This window comes from Gekko japonicus, unplaced genomic scaffold (assembly GCF_001447785.1).
Source record: "Gekko japonicus isolate JY-2015 unplaced genomic scaffold, Gekko_japonicus_V1.1 scaffold4476, whole genome shotgun sequence".
Lineage (NCBI taxonomy): Eukaryota > Metazoa > Chordata > Lepidosauria > Squamata > Gekkonidae > Gekko > Gekko japonicus.
In genome coordinates, this window is record NW_015174386.1 from 9571 (window position 1) to 32500 (window position 22930).

The window sequence follows — 22930 nt, forward strand, 5'->3', positions numbered from 1 at the left end:
TCTACCACTGAGCCAGGGTCTCAGGTCAAGGTCTTTCACATCACCCTCTGCCTGTTCCTCTTAACTATCTACAGCTATTGGGGATTGAACCTGGGACCTTCAGCATGCCAAGCAGATGCTCTATCACTAAGCCAGGGTCTAGGTTCAAGTTCTTTCCCATCACCTGCTCCCTGTTCCTCTTAACTGCAGCTATTGGGGATTGAACCTGGGACCTTTTGCATGCCAAGCGGATGCTCTACCACTGAGCCACAGCCTCCCCCCATAAGCTTTGCATTTATTCCATCCTGATGTCACGTGAACACATGCAGCCTTATACTGCATCAGACCCTTGGTCCATCAGGGTCAGTACTGTCTACTCAAATTGGCAGCAGCTCTCCAGGGTCTCAGGCAGAGGTCCTTCACATTGCCTACAATTGATCCTTTTGACTGGAGATGCTGGGGCTTGAACCTGGGACCGCCTGCATGCCACGCAGATGCTCTGCCACTGAGCCACGGCCCCTCCCCACTGAAAAGAGGACATTGTTGTTTAACGTAACATCAAGCCAGCACAAAACATGTTATGGTTCATTGCCTGCCGTTAGAAGCGGGAAGTTAAGCAGATGGGGGACGTGCCGGTTTCCTGTATTTTTAAAAAGTACTCTGTTCCCTTTTCAGCTCACGGCTTTTCCTCCTGCTCTCTTTCAGCTTCGGTGGTGTCGTGAAGGGTTCTTCTGTCAGGCTGCGGCATAAAAAGCGGCGTCACCATGGGAGGTAAGACAGAGGTTTCCTTGTGTAAGGGGGGGCATTGGTTTCAGCCAGGCCAGGTTGCACCCACACTTACCCTGGAAGAATTTCCTGATGATCAGAGACTTCTCTCATAACAACTAACAAAATAACATGCAAGAAGCGAACCTTATAAGCAAGAACTCAACAAGTATATTGTGATAATAAAACTAACTGTACTAACATATTTACTAACAGTAAAAAGATCTCCTCCTCTTGGGGTTTTAGTCTAGTGTGGTTTGCTTTTCTTTATCCCTAGTTGTAGTCCCTCCCCTATATTTCTTTGTAGTTTGTAGTATATGCAAAATAAAAAATATCCCTACGGGGATTTAAAAAAAGAAAAAGAAAAGAAGAATTTCCTGAATCCATTTCAGTCACGGACTTGTTCATGTGCCTAAGCCAGGGGTCCCCAACCTTTTTGAGCCTGTGGAGACCTTTAGAATTCTGATGCAGTGTGGTGGGCGCAGCCCCAAAATGACCTTCGGTCACACAATGAAGATCCCTGCGCTGTGGTGGCAGCTGCTGCCAGAGCATCATTTTAAAATATCTGCACAGCCAATCAGAAGCCTTGCTGGAGAAAAGCCCCACCTGGCTACGCCCAGTTTCTAAAAACACTTTGTGGACACCACCAGTGTTCCCTCTAAGCTGAGTTAGTCGCAGCATGGTTTGGGTTTTTTTGTTTAAATTTCCCTGCACATGCCCTTCTGGGCACATCGCGGGTAGGGGGAAAAACCTGCCGGGGATGGATTGGATGGTTCAGACTTCCCATCTGTTTTGTGTGCGCTCCTGTGCGTTCAGACATCCGGGAACGCGGGATGAATGCGTGGACATCTGTAAGTGAATGCATGGACTTCCTCCAGTGGCTCTTTACTCCTCATCCAGCTCCTCATACGATGGGCTGAGTACGAGCGGGGCTCGGGCGCTAGATGTGGCTGTGTGAACACGCCCATTCAATCTGTAAGGGAAGAGCCACTATACCGGGCCAAACTGCCCGTCTGACCGCAGCCTAAAGTTAAGTAATTTACTAGTCTACCTGTATCAAGCCTCTGCTTGGGAAAGGCACTCCCCACTCTCATAGAGAGGAATGTGTCTTTGTCGCAGTCCCCCCTCCTGATGTCATGCCCGCAATGCAGCCCGACCCCGTGGACCCTGACCCCGGGGATTCTACACTTAGTTTGGGTTTGTTTTTTTTTAAAGTTCCCTGCACATGCCCTTCTGCGCACATCACGAGTAGGGGGAAAAACCTGCCAGGGATGGATTGGACGGTTCAGACTTCCCATCCGTTTTGTGTGCGCTCCTGTGCGTTCAGACATCCGGGAACGCGGGATGAATGCGTGGACATCTGTAAGTGAATGCATGGACTTGCTCCAGTGGCTGTTTACTCCTCATCCAGCTCCTCATACGATGGGCTGAGTACGAGCGGGGCTCGGGCGCTAGATGTGGCTGTGTGAACACGCCCATTCAATCTGTAAGGGAAGAGCCACTATACCGGGCCAAACTGCCCGTCTGACCGCAGCCTAAAGTTAAGTAATTTACTAGTCTACCTGTATCAAGCCTCTGCTTGGGAAAGGCACTCCCCACTCTCATAGAGAGGAATGTGTCTTTGTCGCAGTCCCCCCTCCTGATGTCATGCCCGCAATGCAGCCCGACCCCGTGGACCCTGACCCCGAAACTAGAGAGGAATGTGTCTTCTGAGCTGATGCTACTATGAGGCACCCCTGCATCGTCTAAGGAGAAAGGAAGTTTCTCGCCGTCCCCCCTCCTGATGTCATGCCCACAGTGCAGCCCGACCCCGTGGGCCTTCACCCTGGGGATTCTATACCTACACCTCTTGAATCACTAGGTCTAAGTCCTGTGGAGGATGAGCACCAGCTACCAGGAGAGTTTACACCTGGAGTCACACCTGCAGAGCCAAGCACAAGCACCACGCCTCCTGATTCCCCCCCACCTGTGACTCGTTTGCAAGAACAAAGGCGACGGGACATGGCAACCCGGCGTAAGGAGGCACGCATGCGAGGTCGGCCGCCTCTAAGCCCAGAGTACTGACCGGAGCCAGGACCCTGTTAGCGATCCGTAATTGGCTAACAAGCGGAATGGGCTTTTAAGGCGGCTGTCTCAGATCCTCAACTTGTGCTGGCAACTAATCGCATAGACAAATCGCTGCACCCCGGATCCTGTGTTCCTGTCTCCTGGTTTTCATCTCGACTCCCCGGCTCCTGACTTTGGCTTGCGTGACGTCCCTGACTTCGGACTGTGTAACCTGACTCCTGATGAACGGCTTCCGGCTTCTAAACTCTGCCTGCAATCTCTGGTAACCCTAGACTGTGTTTTGACTTGGTATTTTGGACTCTGCTCACGTTTCTCTGCCTTATCTGGTGCCCTGACCTCAGACGGTGTTTTGGACTTTCCGTGCCCTGCCTGGCCCGTCAGCGCAGCCGTGACACCTGAGGTGTGTGTTTACGCCGTCAGATCTTGAAACAGTGTCATTGATAAATAAAAGGCATATGATTAATCCAACTCGATTTCTTCCACTTGGGTCAAGTGTCTTGACGTAAATACGGAAGACCACCCTTTCTGTTTGGGAGGAACCGACGGGGGGAAAAGAAACAATCTGTGCTTTTTCCTTTCAGAAAAAGTGAACAATTTCCCTCCCCTGCCTCGCTTCATCCCCCTGAAGCCGTGCTTCTACCAGGATTTCGACGAGGAGATCCCTCCCCAGCACCGGACCATGGCCAAACGCCTCTACTACCTCTGGATGTGTGAGTTGGGGCTTGGGAGGGCGGAGGGGGAGAACATTTGCCAGGGAGGAGGAAGGAAGGGGCAAGAGATCCCTATCTCTTCCTCCCCCCTCCATATTTTTTCTTCTTCTTGCTACTAATGGAATGGTGAGAGCAGCGGCAGGAACCTTCTTATTCTGCCTTTCGAGATTTGATCAGTTTGGGTTTTGGCCTGTGTGGTTTCTTTCTTGCGTGTATTTCTCAGGAACTCAATCCAGACATGGAGCCCCAGTTCTCCAGAAATGGGAAAACGGGTTTCGCCAGTCCCAGACACCTTTTAGATTGCCCCACTGCAAGCCCACAGGCCTGCCGCCTCTGTTTCTGATGTGGGTCTTAACTCCATGGCCAGTCGGTGTTGCATCAAAAGAGCTATCAGATGTATAGCATGTGCCACCATTTGTGGCTAGCCCTGCACACCATATCTGTGTACTAATAGCGGTGGGTGGCCTCCACCTGCAGATACCTAAATCTGCAGATTGGGGCCATGCCGACGACACTGAACAGATGTCCCTGCAAACTTAGTGGGGAAATCTGTAACCAAAAATAAAATATATTGGTGGGTTTAAATCTCTCCCCAATTGAGCATACACAGGCAACGCACATAGACAACCACTTCAGCTCAGCGGCACTGGCAGCTGCAGCAGAGGAGGGCGCCGGCAGCTGCTGCCAGCCTGGGCCCAGCAGAGGAGGGTGCTGGCAGCTGCCGCCAGCCTGGGCCCAGCAGACGAGGATGCCGGCAGCTGCTGCCAGCCTGGGCCAAGCAGAGGAGGGTGTCGGCTGCTGCCGCCGGCCTGGGCCAAGCAGAGAAGGGTGCTGGCTGCTGCTGCCAGCCTGGGCCAAGCAGAGGGGGGTGTTGGCAGCCAGGCTCAGCGGTAGGTGGGGAGGGCTGAAGCCTCTCCAGTCTCAGCGATGGGCGTGGATATGGGATCCCCCCTTGCGGGTCTTGTCGGCCTGCCACTTGTCATGGTTTTTTCCCTGCTTGGAGCTGGATCAGCCCCACCCCAAAGGCCAGTCGGGCGCAGATGGATGATTTTGCCAAGTCAAACAAGAGACCAAGGTAGGGTGCGTTAGTCTAGCATTTCTATGCTCATTCCCATGCTCTGCATCCAAACCCCGCCCTGGACCTTGCGCCATTGCTCATTGGTGTAAACGAAGTCAGCGGGGTGGACACAGTGGGCAATAATGGGAGGTTGGAAGCAGGGCATGCGGAGCACCATTCGATGCTCAAGAGTTTCCTCGCTCTCTGTGTTAAAGACCATAGAGTGGGGAAACTCCTAGAGAGTCACTCGCCACGGTGGCATAACGTCTGAGTCTTTACCCAGAAACAACATTGTTGCATTGCACATCAACATTCCCCCCCCGTTTCCCCCCCTGCTTCCCCCCCCAGCAGGGGATGGGAAACTCTGGATGGGGTTAGCCCAGCATCAGGGGTCATTTCCTGCAGGAGCGCACAGGAGCGGAGCTCCGGCAGTAAAGAGCCCAGGGGGCGGGCACATGCAACAAGCCCCACCCTCTGCTCCCAGCAGCCCTCAGTCAGAGCAAGAAGCAGCCAGGTAAGTTGCAGAGCCCCCACCCCAGTCTAAAACAGTTCAGTGGCACCTTTAAGACCAAGTTTTATTCAGGTACAAGCTCTCCCTCCTCTGCGAGGACAGATTTGCATGTCTCCCCCCCCCCCAATAGCTAGCAATCCAAAACAGTCCAGTGGAGCCCGAGCGGTGGGTGTTGCCTTCTGAGCCACTTTGGGTGATGTCAGGGGGTGTGGCACATGCAAATGAGTTATGCTGATGAGTTATGCTAATGAGCTCCTGCACCTCTTTTTCTACGAAATGACCCCTGCCTGGCATTATTGTTAGGGTGGTGGCTGGAGATCTCCTGCTATTACGGCTGATCTCCAGGCGACAGTGATCAGTTCCCCTGGAGTAAAATGGCTCTATCAGAAGGTAGACTGTGTGGCATTAGACCCCACCGAAGTGCCTCCCCTCTCCAAGCCCTGTCATCCTGAGGCTCCACTCCCCAAGTCTCCAGGTCTTTCCCAAGATGGAACTGGCAACCCTAATTATTGTCTAAAGCTGATGGCCACGGTCCCTGAACAGACCGAAGTAGTAACCGAAAAAACTGTGCAGGCGTCTGCGCTAATACATTTGAAATATTAATCAAAAAGATTTCATACAAAAGAGTGCACAACATTTGCATGACATATCAAACGCAAGTGAAGACCACCGTCTCCAGAATGTTCTGCCCAGGGCTCTTTTTGTAGAAAAAGCCCAGCAGGAACTCATTAGCATAATAGGCCACACCCAACAGCAGGAACTCATTAGCATATTGGGCCACACCCCTGACAGCACAGTTCATTAGCACATTAGGCCGCACCCCCATGTTACCGGAAGTGTGGTCATCCAGCCACACCCACCTTTTGCTTCTTATTCTGTTTACCTTGCTTGTTGTCAAAACCCAGGGCCGTTTTTTGTAGCAGGAACTCCTTTGCATGTTAGGCCACACACCCCTAATGTAGCCAATCCGAATGAGTTCCTGCTATTCGGTGTGGCCTATTATGCTAATGGGTTTCTGCTGGGTGTGGCCAACTTGGGAGCCAGCCGGAACTCCGTTCCTGTGCGTTCCTGCCCAAAAATAGCCCTGGTTCTGCTGTTTCGACACAAGTCTTCTTCTGAACAATGACGTATACATGTGGCGTCTCTCCATTTCATTTCAACTGGTTCATCATCAACAATTTCATGGATCTCTCAGGATTGTTTAGTACATTCCCATGGAAAGGCTTTTCTAGAAACGGTTACTACAATGTATTAGACAATCCTGAGAGAGCCATGAAATTGATGATGAATCAGTTGAAATGAAATAGAGAGACGCCACATGTATACATCATTGTTCGGAAGAAGACTTGTGTCGAAACGGCAGAACATTCCGGAGATCACCGTCGAACCCTAATTATTGGGCAAATGGCCACTCTGGTGGACTCTCACTTGCTCAGAAGCGGTTGCCATTTCGGCTCCGGTATTTTGCACCACATTAATGAAGAAGAGGAGAAGAGGTTGGATTTGTACCCTGCCCTTCATTACCCAAGGGAGTCTCAGAGCGGCCAATATCCTTTCCCCTCCCATCCCCACAACCTGTGAGGTAGGTGGGGCTGAGAGAGCTCTTGAGAGAACTGCTCTTGAGAGAACAGCTCCGAGAGAACTTGTGACTGACCCAAAGTCCCTCCAGCAACCGCATGAGGAGGAGTGGGGAATCAAACTCGATTCTCCCAGATTCGAGTCTGTGCTCCTAACCACTATACCAGACTGTCTCAGATGATACATCTGATTTGGTCCAGATGTGAGGAAATCGCATACAGCACAGCTTCCGGGCCAAACCCCAACGTTGTTCCCCAGCCCACTTTTAATTCATTCATCTCTCCCAGTTTTGCAGCTACTCCCTGGGGCTGGCTGAGCTCCTAAACTGCCTTGTGTTCAGCCACTGGGAGCCTCTCTAGTGTCTCCTTTTCTAAAGAAGTGCCCCTGGGACCCTAGAAACTCTTCGCATTTTATGCGTGTTTTGGCCTCATCTTTGATTCACTGCTCTTGTCAGGTCATTAACCAGCTTCCTTTTTTGCTTGTTTGTTCTTGAGCTGTGACACGTATGTGCATGAAACCGGTTGAACTTCCTGAGATTAAATTTCTGCTAACACCACGCTGTTTGGAGGGACCCTTCCGGCGATTACGGAAAGACGTACTCAAAGTTCGGGGCTTGGGAAGCGCAGTTCAGTTTGAAGCCAGTTCTGTCAACAGGAAACATCCGATTTTGGGCAGGGGGTGTGATTTGCAGCTTGGGGCATTCTGCCCAGTGGCTCTGAATTCTCCTTTGCTGAGCCTTCAGTGTCTCTGGAACTTGGACGGCGTTTGGACCGATTGTGCCAAGAGTGGTAGAAAAAAGCAAACTCCGTGTTAGGGATTATGAGGAAAGGGACTGAGATTTTTTATTTATTTATTTAATTATTTATCATATTTATACCCCGCCTTCCCCGCAAAGCAGGCTCAGGGCGGCTTCCATACAAACATAAATACAGTTAAAATCATACAATTATTTAAAACACGACAGATAAAATACAAATACGAGGTGCTGGCCACAGTTAAAAGATTAACTTAGATGGCTCGTTTTCAAGATGAATGACCCCTTCCCAGATCTTCTCAGATGTTCTTCTGCTCAGAATTTCTTACGGCATTGGCGCGATGTTAAAGCCACGGGCCAGGGTTCTACGACAGCGACGCCCCCTAATTAAATGCCTGGCGGAAGAGCTCCGTCTTGCAGGCCCTGCGGAACTGTGAAAGGTCCCGCAGGGCCCTGATCTCCTCCGGGAGCTCGTTCCACCAGGAAGGGGCCGCCACTGAAAAGGCCCTGGCCCTGGTAGTAGCTAGCCTGGCCTCCCTCAGGCCAGGGAGGGGTCAACCGATTTTGAGACCCACACCGAAGTGCTCTCTGGGGTATGTACGGGGAACAGCCGATATCGTAATGCCCCTGTAGACAACCATGGTGCAGCCTCATTTGGAATACTGTGTAGAGTTCTGGTTAAAAAGGACATCGCAGAGCTGGGAAGAGTACAGAGTAGGGCAAGCAAGATGATTCAGAGGTTGGAGCACCTCCCCTATGAGGAGAGGCTGAAGAGTATGGAACTTTTCAGTTTAGAAAAGAGGAGTAAGGGGGGGGCAACATAGAGGTTTATAAAATGATGCATGGGGCGGAGAGAGTGGACAAAGTGAACTCCCTCTTCCCAAATACTAGAACTCGAGGGCATCCAATGAAGCTGATGGGCAGTAGGTTCAGGACAGACAAAAGGAAACACCACTTTACACAGAGAGTGATTAAAATGTGGAATTCGCTGCCAGAGGATGTAGTGATGACCACAGGAGTAAACAGCTTTCAAAGGGAATTGTATAGATTCATGGAGTATAAGTTTATCAGTGGCTCCTAGCCACAGTGACTGAGGGGAACCTCCACACTCAGAGGCACTAACTCTCTGAATCCCAGAGCCAGGAGGCAACATCAGGGGAAGGCCTCGGCCTCTGTGCCCTGTTGTTGTCCGTCCAGAGGAATTGGTTGGCCCAGGGGTAATTTCCTGCAGGAGCGCACAGGAGCAAAGCTCCGGCAGTAAAGAGCCCAGAGGGTGGGCACATGCAACAAGCCCCACCCCCTGCTCCCAGCAGCCCTCAGTCAGAGCAAGAAATAGCCGGGTAAGTTGCAGAGCCTCCCCCCGGCCCAAAACAGTCCAGTGGCACCTTTAAGACCAAGTTTTATTCAGGTACAAGCTCTCCCTCCTCTGCAAGGAAAGATCTGCACATTCCCCCCCCCCCAATAGCTAGCAATCCAAAACAGTCCAGTGCAGCCTGAGCGGTGGGTGTTGCCTTCTGACACACTTCCAGTGATGTCAGGGTGTGTGGCATTTGCAAATAAGTTATGCTAATGAGTTACGCTAATGAGCTCCTGCACCTCTTTTTCTACAAAATGACCCCTGGGTTGCTCATTCCGTGAGACAGGATGCTGGACTAGATGGACCATTAGTCTCATACAGCAGAGCTCTTCTTACGTTCTTATGTTATGTCTTCATCAGTGAACATTATGAAAGGAACTTGGCAAGAGGGTATTGAGAGGCGGCGTGAATGGGCGCTTGCTTTGTCGCTAAGGGGAACTTCAGTAGCAAAAATGACGGGCCCTTTTAATTTGCCAGTGTACACGCCTCTCACCATTTGGATCCCAGCCCCTTTTTCGCCCAGCTCCAGAGTATGTTTACTTAAGACTCAGATCTTGCTCAGTCGGCAAGGCTTGTTTTTCCCCCAATTGTTTCTTTGTAAGAGGCCCAAGCCATTTGATATAAAACAACCCTGGTTGAATTGGAAGGTGACACAGAACAACTGGAAATCAAAATGGCAATTAAAGAAGCAAAGCCGTCAGTAACAGAGCAGAGAGAGACCCCTGTGGGTAGACTATTTGTGCCATTCTACATGCAGCTACCCCGACACTTGACACCACCCCTAGCCAGGGGTCATTTCCTGCACAGAGGAGCGCACAGGAGCGGAGCTCCGGCAGTAAAGAGCCCAGGGGGGTGGGCACATGCAATAAGCCCCGCCCCCTGCTCCCAGCAGCCCTCAATCAGAGCAAGAAGCAGCCAGGTAAGTTGCAGAGCTCCCCCCACCCGGTCCCCTGGTCCAAAACAGTCCAGTGACACCTTTAAGACCAAGTTTTATTCAGGTACAAGCTCTCCCTCCTCTGCGAGGACAGATCTGCACGTCCCCCCCCCCAATAGCTAGCAATCCAAAACAGTCCAGTGGAGCCTGAGTGGTGGGTGTTGTCCTCTGACACACTTCCGGTGATGTCAGGGGGTGTGGTATATGCAAATAAGGTATGCTAATGAGTTATGCTAATGAGCTCCTGCACCTCTTTTTCTACGAAATGACCCCTGCCCCTAGCTCCACTGCTGTTTTCCAAGCATGTGGGCTTATAATAGCAGTCTTTTCCTTTAAAAAACTAATTGCTCTACATTTGTGTTGCCTTTAAGAGAGGGGTCATTTTTTATTTATTGGATTGGGGTGTGTGAACCCCTCTGCCTTTCAGAGAAAACTATCTGGGTGGCTGATAAGAATTTAAGAGCATAAGAACATCAGAAGCAGAGGTCATTTTGGGGGGGATCGCGGGGGATCGCCGTTCCCCCGGGTGAGGTGCGGTGGGCGGGGCACATGACGAAGCCCCGCCCCCTGCTTCCGGCCGCCATCACTGCATCCTCTGGCAGCGAATCCCACATTTCAAATTTTGTTTCAATTTATTACGGGTCTATATGACCGAAGTCTTGACCGAAAAGAGAATGCAAAAGGGGTAAAACAGGTACATAAAATTAACGTAAAATAGGACAGTCACAATCAATAAACATATATAACCCAGGCAGAGCCCAGAGATTAAAAACCTAACTACACTTGGGGCGGAGCCAACTAAGATCCTCCGAAGATTGAAAGTTGGTGTAGGCGTTTACAAAAATGATAAAGTTCTCAATGTTTCTTGAGAGCAGCAACCTTAGCCAGGAACCGCGCCACATTAGCTGTTATCAGTCCATCGGCGTTTGAATCAGATAACAATACTGAGAGCACCCAAGGTTGCGAGGGAAGATTCATCTTCGTAAGAATAGGAATAATATATGTCCCTCTATCTTGAGTCCAATGGGGACAGCGAAACATCAGATGGTCTAGGGTTTCAATTTCACCAGAATTGCACAGACAGAGGCGATCTGAGTAAGGTAGGCCTCCAAATCTGCCACATTTCAATCACTCTCTGTGTACAAAGTACTATTTCCTTTTGTCCGTCCTGGACCTACCGCCCATCGGCTTCATTGGATGCCCTTGAGTTCTAGTATTTGGGGGAGACGGAGAAAAATCTAACGCATTCACAAAGTCTCCTGTTAAAAATCACACAGGTGTGAAACCCCACGGTCAGACTCTACAGTAACTCTCAGACGCAATAAGTCCATTTATGGATTTTATTGTAAGAAATCAGAAGAGCTGCAGGTGAATCAAACTCTTTGACAGAACTGGCAAAGAATACGAAATCATGAACTACGAGAACTTTGGGTCAGCCCACATTCATACGTCATGGGTACATGTGATAGAGACAGGTTAGCAGAGGACAATTATAATGGTGAGAATGTTTATCTGGAATACTTCCTGGCAAGGCCATGAGACATTAGAAATGCGAACAATCTCCTGGCCCATGTGTAGGAGGTCTCTTATACAGAAGTACAAAGTGCTCTATCCACAACAGTCAAACAAGCATGTCTCAACCATCCCTCCCATCCTGAGAATGTCAGAGGAGGATCCGTGTGAACTAGTTGATACATTGCTAGCAGGTGTCACATGGAGTATGGGAACTACAAGCAGGCATGAGAATACAGTGATAAGGCTGTAAAAAGGTAAAGGTTCCCTTGCTCGAAAGCCAGTCGAGTCCGACTCTAGGGTTGCGGTGCTCATCTCCGTTTCAAAGCCGAAGAGCCAGCGCTGTCCGAAGACGTTTCCGTGGTCATGTGGCCGGCATGACTAAACACCAAGGCGCCCGGAACGCTGTTACCTTCCCACCAAAGTGGTCCCTATTTATCTACTCGCAATTTCTTGCTTTCGAACGGCTAGGTTGGCAGGAGCTGGAACTAGAGACGGGAGCTCACTCCGTCATGCGGCACACTCGGGCCTCGAACTGCTGAACTACTGACCTTCCACAGCCTGCAGTTCAGCGTCTTAACCACTTGAGCCACCGCAGTTAATAAGCAAGCAGGCTAAGTACATCAGAACACCAGTGTGCATATGGACTGACCCAGTGGCCCAGCAAGGGAGTGAGGCATGCCGATCAAGGATCTGATTCTGACACCCACTCACCTACCGGCCCTTGAAGGATAGTACAGTGGGGATCAAAACTCATTGAACCAGGCTGCTGGACTCTGAGAGTGGCTCCGTGGTGTCCTGACACCCTGGGAGAGGAAGTTGAGAAACGTCCCACGGACAATGCGGGGGCGGGGGGGGCGGGGGAGAGAAGCTTGTCCGTTCGGAATCCGATCTCAGCACTTCCGTCCCCGGAAGGGTCTTCTCCGGTGCTCTGCCTGCGGTGTTGACCTGCCACTGTGGCCCCTCCTCTCTCTGTGTGTCTTTTCTCTCTCTCTCTACGTGTGTTTGCAGTGAACAGCATCACCTTGGCGGTGAATCTGATTGGCTGCCTCGCATGGATGATTGGCGGCGGCGGAGCGACTAACTTTGGACTGGCTATTCTCTGGCTCCTCCTCTTTACGCCCTGCTCTTATGTCTGCTGGTTCAGACCCATTTACAAAGCCTTCAAGTGAGTGCCGGGCCCTGTCGTCTCCCTTTCCCTTTCCACCTTCCCGGGCTCGGTTCACTTTCAGGACTTGGGAGATCCTAAGTCACTACGGTCCCGTTTGAGGCTGGCGTCGGAAATCGGATTGGCGGGCCTTCCGCCGTGGCCTGCGGCACGATAAAAGGGCTTCCGCCAAGAAATGGGAGCTTGTCCCCGAGGCTCCTGGGAGATCACAAGGACTTCTGGGATGATCTCCTGGCTCTTGGTGGGAGGTATTGTGGAGCATGGCGCCCTCCCTCCCTTCAGGCAGGTCTTCCAACAGGGCATTTGAGGATGTGGTATCACAGGTGAAAAGTACTCGGAACGAAGAGTGATTTCAGCAAGAGTACTTTATTTAGTGAAGAACAAGACAAGGACCCCCAGCACGCAGGCCGGTATATATGCCCAGAACCCGCCACCAAAAACACACCCCCTAGTGACCCTATAGGTTATTTACAGTGGCCGAGAGTCTCATAGGCTCTCGGCCGCGGACCCTGCCCTCTGGGTGGTGCGGGCTAGGATGCGCTATGCTATTGTTCTCACGGAACGAAGCTTAGGACTTGTGCGCGACCGCATGGCCCAACGGTCGCGCACGTGGCAATCGGGTACATTACAACAGGAGACGGTCTCCTACTTTTTAATGGAAGGGCCCAGATTGAAGAGGCCGAGAAACGTGGCCACCTCGTGTCAGAGTTGTGTTCCTCTACCACCGGGCAACTGTCCCAACAGGAAATGGAATGATGTGATGTCACAGGAGCCTGGGGGGGGGTCAGTCTCCCATTTCCCGGTGGGAGGAGAGCAGGCAAATTAGGGAATGGCTATCGACTGCCCATCCTCATGTGTCCTTGGGGAGTCCGCATCTCTGCCTTTTGGCTGCGCGCAAGCCCAATCTATAGCGTTGTGCTAGCGGTTCATGCCTGATGGCACGGCGGGGAATCAGATCAATGAAGATCAATAGAAACAGCTCATCGTGTGTCCTGGTTTTAGGCGAGGGGAGCTCATTTTGGGGGCAAGAATGGCAGGATGGCGAACGCCCAGGACACACGAAGCTGTCTTTTATTGAACCAGACCCTGGGTCCATCAAGTTCAGAGTTGTCTAAGACTGGCAGCGGCTCTCCTCCAGGGTCTCAGGCGGAGGACTTTCACATCATCTGATCCGTTAACTGGAGATGCTGGGTGGAGGAGAAACCACGGAGGCTGGGCGGGCGGGGAGGTGAGTCAATGAAAGAAAGGGGGAATGAGTGGATGAAGTAAGCGGCTGGAAGGATACCAGGTGGGTGGGCGACTGGGGGAGACATCCAGGAGGGAGCCAGAGCAAGAGGGGGGGGAGACAGGGTCAGCAAGTGGAGAATTGGATTTCCCCTCCCTCGTGTGTCCTCGCGGGTCCCCCTTTTGTTAATATTCTAATACCTTAACACCAATAAGATCGATAATGGTATCGATCGGCTTCATCAGTTAGGGAACATAGTGGCAGAAAACCACATCAAAACGTGACGGATGAATAAAAATAATTCAGTAGCTCCCCCAGCCCAACATTATAGTGGACAGTCTGGCAGCAAAAATGTTGGAATGCCAAAGGGAGAGTGCAGAGAACCAAAAGAAGTTATATGATAGTCAAAATGCCTGGGTGATTTTGTTTTTTAAAGAAGGTTTCACCTAGCACCTAAAACTTTGAAAGGGCCGAGGGCCAAGTGCGCTGCTAAGGAGGAGAATGTTTCAGATCTGGGAGGCCACCACCGAGGAGGCCCCGTCTCTGGCAGCCTCTCATCTTGCCTCCAGAGAGGAAGGCCTTAGAAGCTGATCTTAATTGACGGGCAGGTTGAGAGGCAAGATTTTGTTTCTTGCGAGCGGCTTGAGGAACTAATTCTGTCTGAGAAGCTGGAGAAGAATCTAACCGGCAACCTTGCAGAGCAGATCAGACTGTGAGACCGCACCTTGCTAGTGATTTGAACCTGGGGTTCTTACATCCGAGCCGAGTGCCCTATCCAGCACATTACATTGTCACTTGGCTTGATTTTAATCTCACCTGCTTGCTCTCTCCACTGTTTTCCTTGCAGTGGCTCTGATCCTAGCAGGGCCATCTCTGCCCATCTCTGCCCATCTCTTCTCAGCGATGGTTCTTCTCGGAGCCACTGAAGAACTGCTGGCGTGGGAGACGCCTGCCCGTTGGTGCAGCGAATACCTTGGCCAGTCTGGCGACAGAAGAACTGTTGTCCTGGTGGTGATAAGCTTTTAATTTTTTCTTTTCTTTTGTAGGACAGACAGCTCCTTCAGCTTCATGGCGTTCTTCTTCACGTTCATGGCCCAGCTGGTGATCAGCATCATCCAAGCGGTTGGGATCCCCGGCTGGGGGGTCTGGTAAGTCTTCAGGCAAAAGGGAGAATCCTTCTCCCCCCACACACAAAATCTCAGCGCAGCTCACTGGCTGATTTCCTCCTTGAGCAGAGAGACCAAGAACTGATCTGCATGCATTTGTGACTCGCTTTGTGCATATTTAACACACCCTTCTGCAGGCAGCATTGATAGTTCCGCCCTCTTTTCTTTTATCCTCACAACAACCCTGGGAGGTAGGTTAGGCTGAGAAAGAATGGCTGAACTGAGCTCACCCCCCACTCCTCCACATGCAGCTGCTGGTGTGACCTTGGGTCAGTTACAAGTTCTTTCAGAGCTGTTATCTCAAGGGCAGTTCTCGAGAGAGCTCTCTCAGCCCCACCTACCTCGTAGGGCAGTGATGGCGAACCTTTTAGAGACCGAGTGCCCAAAGTGCGATCCAAAACCCACTTATTTATCGCAAAGTGCCAACACGGCAATTTAACCTGAATACTGAGGTTTTACTTTAGAAAAAACAACTCATACATTAACTTAAGATGATCCAAACAAAGTAAGGAAAGCAATCCCAAATGCTTTCATTTACTTAAAATTATTTGGCAGAGAATTCGACACTTCAATGATGGTCTGGGCTCTGAGTGCCACCTCTGGCACCCGTGCCATAGGTTCGCTGCCACTGTCGTAGAGTGTCTGTTGCAGGGAGGGGAAGGAAAAGGAAATTGCAAGCCGCTCTGAGACTCCTTTGGGTAGTGAAGGGTGGAGTATAAATCTAATCTCCTCCTCCTCCTCCTCCTCCTCCTCCTCCTTCTCCCAGTAAGTTTTGTGACAAGTGGGGATTTGAATCCAGGTCTCTCAGGAGAGAGAAAACAAAACAGGGAAAGCTAGCTGCTGCAGAAATAACAGGTGTGTGTGTCAGGTCTAAATATAGCTGTGGAGTGATTCATGGATTTGTTGACAGCTGGTCGTGGCCTGCAAGATGTATAGTGTTCCTCTCCAAGTTAATTTCCTGTCTGCCAGTGATACACAAGCCTTCTTGATTCTTGCAGGCTATAGGTTTGGCAGCATCCTCAGTTGTATAGAACACTTAGAAACCAGCGGCCATAGAGCGTGCGGGTTAGTTCGGCTCAGGGGTGAATGCCTGCCCCGGCTGCTGCCATTCTCCAGGGTGGCCAGGGTACATTGCGGAAATCGCCACAGGCGGAATTCCCCTGCCAGGACCTCGACTCTTGCCCTAACAGCCACTTCCTTTCTCCACAATGTCTTGATCAGCACCCTTTTCCTTCCCACCTCATAGTATATAACCCCTCCTGACATTCAGTGACGTGACTTTCAGAGTGTCTTGCCTCAATTTGCCTGTCTCTCAGGGTGCTTAGCTTCCTTTGGGTTTCCTTTTCTCATTTTGTTCCCTGCTCTTCAGCCTCCTGGCCTCTGGGTTCCCCGACCGTCCGCTTCCACCCTTCCCAGTCTTCAGCCTGCCCTTTGCGAGGTTTTATCCCCAGCTAAATTGACACGTTTCTTGCGCCTCATAGAAGTTGGACTGCGAACGGTCCAATTCCTTGAGCAACCGAACATTCTGTACCATTCCAGACCAGGTCATTCAGTTGGCTTTGCTGCTGTGTACACAATATAAGACAGATTTAATTTGCAAAGTTACTAGAAAGCTTTCATGGGCAAAACAACAGGTACCGTGTTTTCCCGAAAATAAGACACTGTCTTATATTTATTTTTTCTCAAGAAGACACACTAGGGCTTATACCACAAATGCATAGAAATCCTGCTAGGGCTTATTTTTTGGGTAGGGCTTATTTTTGGGGAAACAGGGTAGCAGATTCTTTAGGTATGCTACACCCAAAGCATTTAGGGCTTTAAGAAGAAGAAGAGAAGAAGAAAAGATTGGATTTATACCCCACCCATTACTACCTGAAGGAATCTCAGAGTGGCTTACCATCTCCTTTCCCTTCCCCTCCCCACAACAGACACCCTGTGAGGTAGGTGGAGCTGAGAGAGCTCTTTTGACGACTGCTCTTGAGAGAACAGTTCTAAGAGAATTTGTGACTGACCCAAGGTCACACCAGCAGCTGCATGTGGAGAAGTGAGGAATCAAACCCAGTTCTCCCAGATTAGAGTCTGCGCTCCTAACCACTACACCAAGCTGGCTTCCTTTAAACGTCAAATCCTGTGGTAAGAATTGGGCCTGGAAACAAAATTGGTATCTACTGAAGGAAACAGAAGTCATATGTTCCCTGCATTTTGGACTAGACCAGAAGTCCTCAAACTTTTTGAGTCTGCGGGCACCTTTGGAATTCTGACACAGCATGGTGGGCACAGCCACAAAACTGCTGCCACAAAATGACTGCTGAAGGAGCCAGTCACAAAATGGCTGCCACAGCTTCCCTTCAGTCGCACAGCAAAGAGCCAGTTTGGTGTCGTGGTTAAGTGCACAGACTCTAATCTGGGAGGACCGGGTTTGGTTCCCCACTCCTCCACTCGCAGCTGCTGGATGACCTTGGGCAAGCCATAGTTCTCTCAGAGCTGTTCTGGAAAAAGCAGTTCTCAAAAGAGCTCTCTCAGCCCCACCTACCTCACAGGCTGTCTGTTGTGAGGAGGGGAAGGGAAAGGAGATTGTAAGCCGCTCTGAGACTTCGAGTGAAGGGTGGGGTATAAATCCAATCTCTTCGTCTTCTTCTTGTGCTGTGGTGGCAACATTTTAAAAAATCTGCACGGCCAATCCAATCTCCAACAGCTGAACAGAAGCCTTGCTGGGCAAAAGTTCCACCCACTTTCCAATAACACTTGGTAGGCGCCAGGAAAGTTGTTGGCGGGCTCCACAGGGCTCACAGCCACTGTACTGGGGACCCCCGGACTAGACATTTCTGATAACTTTGCAAATGTAGGCCAACATAGATCATGTGGTAGAGCAATTTGGGGGTATTGGCAGCATGTCGCACTGATGTCTCCAAACTTCTTTCTGGTTTCCCCACAGCGGCTGGATTGCGGCCATCTCTTTCTTCGGCAGCAACGTGGGATCGGCAGTCGTGATGCTCATCCCCACCATCCTGTTCACAGCCATGTCCGTTTTCTCCTTCATCGCCCTCAGCATGGTAAGAGCTCTCTGGGTGGGGAACGCTCGTGTCTGTGGAGGGGTTACATAAGAACGTCAGGAGAGCCCTGCTGGGTCAGAGCAGTGGCCCATCCAGTCCAGCACCCCGTCTCACACAGTGGCCAAACAGTTCCTCTGGACAGCCAGCAACAGGGCACAGAAGCCAAGGCCTTCCCCTGATAATAACATCAGAGGCCTGTTGAATCAGACCAACGGTCCATCCAGTCCAGCCTCCTGTCTCACACAGCGGCCAACCAGTTCCTCTGGACAGCCAGCAACAGGGCACAGAGGCCGAGGCCTTCATAAGAACCTCAGAAGAGCCCTGCTGGATCAGACCAGTGGTCCATCTAGTCCAGCATCCTGTCTCACACAGGAGCCAACCAGTTCCTGTGGACAGCCAGCAACAGGGCAGAGGCCGAGGCCTTCCTCTGATTTTTGTCCCCTGGGTCTGGGATTTCAGAGGATTAGCGCCTCTAAATGTGGACTAGTAGCTAGGGGTCATTTTGTAGAAAAAGAGGTGCAGGAGCTTATTAGCATAACTTATTTGCATATGCCACGCCCCTTGACATCACCGGAAGTGTGTCAGAAGGCAACACCCACCACTCAGGCTCCACTGGACTGTTTTAGATTGCTAGCTATTGAGGAGGGGGGAACGTGCAGATCTGCCCTCACAGAGGAGGGAGAGCTTGTACTTGAAGGTGGGCCGGGGGGGCTCTGCAACTTACCTGGCTGCTTCTTGCTCCCCGTGGCCCGACTGAGGGCTGCTGGGAGCAGGGGGTGGGGCTTGTTGCATGTGCCCGCCCCCTGGGCTCCTTATTGCCGGAGCTCCACTCCTGTGCACTCCCGCAGGAAATGACCCCTGCTAGTAGCCATTGATACTTATCCTCCATGAATTTTTCTGATCCCCTTCTAAAGCTGTTAATCCCTATGGCCATCACTATCTGTGCCTATTGCAGTCATAACTATTGCATGCGACAGTTTTCCCCCTTCCAGAGCTTTGGCTTGACCCTCCTCTTGGTTTGAAAGGAAAAGTAGCAGAATCTGGGCTGGAGAGCTTTGGACTGTCTCATTTTCTTCCCTGTCCGTTGGAATTTGGGTCCGTTGGAAGTTCTTCCATTGGGGAGGGTGAAGCTTTCTGTTAGCTTTGCCAACCTTCAGGTGGTTAGCTGGGGATTCTTTTGCTTTTACAACTGATCTCCGACAGAGATCAGGTTCCCTTGGGAAAGGATGACTCTATGGCATTGAAGCCCCTCCCCTCCCCAAACCCTGTCTTCCTCAGGCTCCGCCCCCCCCAAATTTCCAGGTATTTCCCAACCTGGAGCTGGTAACCTACTTTCTGGCCTGGACATTGGTCTCTTTTACCAGCAGATGAAGATGTCTTTGGCCCCGTTCACACGCGGAAGTAGCTGCGGGAGAGCCATGGGTGGTGGGCGGATTATTCGGGCGCGATCACACCACCACATCTGGCAAGTGGAGCGCACCCGCGGCCAACCCGTGGCTTCCCGCGGAAAAAACGGAGTTAAAAACTACCTGCTTCGGAGTACTGTCTTCCAGTAAATGCGCGGCGCGGGCGGGCGTCTGATCGGAGGTGCGCTGGTAGCCCGTCGCGTCCAGCAGCTGTCCGCGGCGGGCGCATGCGCACAAACACAGTCCTGCTGTGTTCCTGCTGTGTCGCCTCGCTGGTCTGATCGGCTGCTGACGGCCGGAGGATGGAGCCGCGGGGGAATGTGAGATCTTGCTACCGCGCTTCTTTTTTCTCCGCAGTTAAAAGCCTCCGTTCCCCTGCGGATTATCCGGCCCGTGCGACCAGGGCCTTTGTTTTGTTTGGCAAATACCCAATTACAGTTTCTGGCCCTCCTCCTGACATTGTTTCTTCATGTGTTTTCAATTGAATTATTTTATCCTTTAAAAAATATTTTTAATTCTTCAAATATTTTAGTTTTGTTACGTTGGTTGCCCCGGGCACCCTGATCGGATGGAAAGTTGGTACAAAAATGTTTCCATAATTTGCTTTTGTGCTCCTGTGTTAAGAAAACATTTATTTAGGCAGGGCTTTTTTTGTAGAAAAAGACCAGCAGGAACTCATTAGCATAACAGGCCACACCCAACAGATGAAACTCATTAGCATAGTAGGCCACACCCTGACAGCACAGCATATTAGGCCACACCCCCATGCCACCAGAAGTGTGGTCATCCAGCCACACCCACCTTTTGCTTCTTATTCTGTTTACCTTGTTTGTGGTCAAAACCCAGGGCTTTTTTGGTAGCAGGAACTCCTTTGCATGTTAGGCCACACACCCCTAATGTAGCCAATCCTAATGAGTTTCTGCTGTTGGGTGTGGCCTATTATGCTAATGAGTTCCTGCTGGGCGTGGCCAACTCGGGAGCCAGCCGGAACTCCGTTCCTGTGCGTTCCTGCCCAAAAATAGCCCTGTATTTAGGTACTTATTTTATACCCCGGCCTTTCTCCCCAATGAACTCACATCGTTCTCCTCTCCTCTCTTTTATCCTCACAACAGCTCTGTGCGGTGGATGAGGCTGAGCATTTGCGACCGGCCTGAAGTCTCCCAGCAGCCTCCCGTGGCAGAGCAGGAATTCGAACCTGGGTCTCTGAGATCCTAGTCCCCTAGTCTGACCACTATACCACACTGTTCTCTTAGGGAAGCAAACAAATGTAGCCCTGTTGCCCAGTCTAGGATGGAAAAAGCCTGGAGATTTAGGGGGTGGATCCAGGAGAAGGTGTGGTCTGGGGAGGGGAGGGACTTCAATGGGGTATAACGCCATAGAGTCCACCTTCCAGAGCAGCCATTTTCTCCAGGTGAGCTGATCTCCAGTTACCAACTGAAGACTGGCAACGTCCGACCTCGATTCCCGCCTCTCCTCCTCCACAGTTTGGTGTCGTGGTTAAGTGTGCAGACTCTAATCTGGGAGAACCGCGTTTGATTCCCCCCTCCTCCACTTGCAGCTGCTGGGTGACCTTGGGCAAGCCGTAGCTCTGATAAGAGCTGTCCTTGAAAAAGAGCAGTTTCTGTTAGAGCTCTCTCAGCCCCGCCTGCCTCACCGGGTGTCTGTTGTGGGGAGGAGAAGGGAGAGGAGTTTGTAAGCCGCTCGGAGACTCCTTTGGGTAGTGAAGGACGGGGTATAAATCCAATCTCTTCTTCTTCTTCTTTTACCTCACCGGGTGTCTGTTGTGGGGAGGAGAAGGGAGAGGAGTTTGTAAGCCGCTCGGAGACTCCTTTGGGTAGTGAAGGACGGGGTATAAATCCAATCTCTTCTTCTTCTTCTTTTACCTCACCGGGTGTCTGTTGTGGGGAGGAGAAGGGAGAGGAGTTTGTAAGCCGCTCGGAGACTCCTTTGGGTAGTGAAGGACGGGGTATAAATCCAATCTCTTCTTCTTCTTCTTTTACCTCACCGGGTGTCTGTTGTGGGGAGGAGAAGGGAGAGGAGTTTGTAAGCCGCTCGGAGACTCCTTTGGGTAGTGAAGGGCGGGGTATGAATCCAATCTCTTCTTCTTCCTGTCCCCGACGCAGGTGCATAAATTCTACCGGGGAAGCGGCGGGAGCTTCAGCAAAGCACAAGAGGAGTGGACAACAGGGGCGTGGAAGAACCCGCACGTCCAACAGGCTGCGCAGAACGTGGCCGTCGGCGCCGCCCAGGGAGCCATGATGCCGCACGAGACGCAATATTCGGCCACCCCCAACTATAACTACCCCAATGAGATGTGAAGGGAAGCTTGTGGCTCGATGCGGGCGGGTGGAACCAGAGCATTTGTCGTTGTGCGGCTGGGTGTGTATGTGAGAGTGGATTCTGCCGGGTCGGGGTGGGAGGGCCAGGCCGGTTGTACGATAACTTTCCTGACCGAGGAGGCATGTCAGATATTTGTTCTCCTTCCTCCTCTCGACTTTGGAACGGGATCCTTTTGGGGGATCCTCGTGTCCCTGGAGATAAATATATATATATATCTATTTTTCTCTCCCTTTCCGTTCAAAGAAGCTGTGAGTTGATCTGCAGGACAAAATGGTGTTTGTGCTGTAGTAATCGTACGTGTGTGCTCGATTTTTGTTTTTTTTAAGTCCCCCTCCCTGTGAAACTGTGCAGTGGTGGTTTTTTAAAGTTACTGTGGTGGTAGGTGGTGTTTGTAGCGGGGAAACCGAGCCCCCCCCCCAAATGGCAGGCGAAGACAGAAACCCTCCTCAGAAGGTAGTCCACAACCAGCTGCGCTTTCGGTGAGAATTTGACCACGTTCTTTCGGTCCCGGGAGCTCCCAATGCAAATATTTTGGACGGCTGCCTTATTAGGACTTTAATTCCTGCCCTTCGTTTTACCGAGACGAGCCCCCGCGTGTCGCTTCCCTGTCCTCTTTGCGTTGGAGTCCGCGGACGATCTTAACTGTGCAGTTGTGAGCAAGACTAAATCAGTTTCCTCCCCCCCTTCTGGTGTCCGAGCTAGGAAGACAGTATTTGGGCGGTGACTTTCAAAGAGATGGCTCCCCTTTCATTCTCGCGGCACCCCTGCTTTTCAGTGTGAAACTCTCTGCATTCCAGATCTTCTCCCCTCCAAACAACCTGCTTTTAAGTTCCCCACAGATGTTGTGGGTTCTTTTCGTAGGTCAAGAACCTGAAAAGGTAAGTCAAATTGAGTAGCGGGCCGGCAATTAAAACTTAATGTATAAATAATATGTAAAAATACATGTATTTATTTGTAAAGAATTGAAAAAATGTATAGGGGCCCAAGCACACCTCATGTAAAAATCCCGAAATCATAGATACACAAGGGCCAATGAACTGATGCGTTTTGGCTTGTTAGGGCCTTCTTCAGTTTGGTGTAGTGGTTAAGTGCGTGGACTCTAATCTGGGAGAACCGGGTTCGATTCCCCACTCCTCCACTTGCACCTGGCTGGATGACCTTGGGCAAGCCATAGTTCTGATAAGAGCCATTCTTGAAAAAGAGCCTTTTCTGTCAAGAGCTCTCTCAGCCCCACCTACCACATAGGGTGTCTGTTGTGGGGAGGGGAAGGGAAAGGAGTTTGTAAGCCGCTCTGAGACTCCTTTGGGTAGTGACGGGCGGGGTATAAATCCAATCTCTTCTTCTTCTT

General features: G+C 51.1%; 1 protein-coding gene across 1 annotated transcript; it reads left to right on the forward strand.

The window, feature by feature from the left end:
- The first annotated feature begins 675 nt into the window (after positions 1–675).
- SCAMP5 (secretory carrier membrane protein 5) lies at positions 676–21560 on the forward strand. Its single transcript, XM_015424360.1, has 6 exons — positions 676–750; positions 3393–3521; positions 12236–12392; positions 14664–14765; positions 17719–17836; positions 21366–21560. The coding sequence occupies exons 1-6, from the start codon at positions 744–746 to the stop codon at positions 21558–21560; spliced, it is 708 nt and encodes a 235-aa protein (XP_015279846.1). The 5' UTR covers positions 676–743.
- The last annotated feature ends 1370 nt before the right edge of the window (positions 21561–22930 follow it).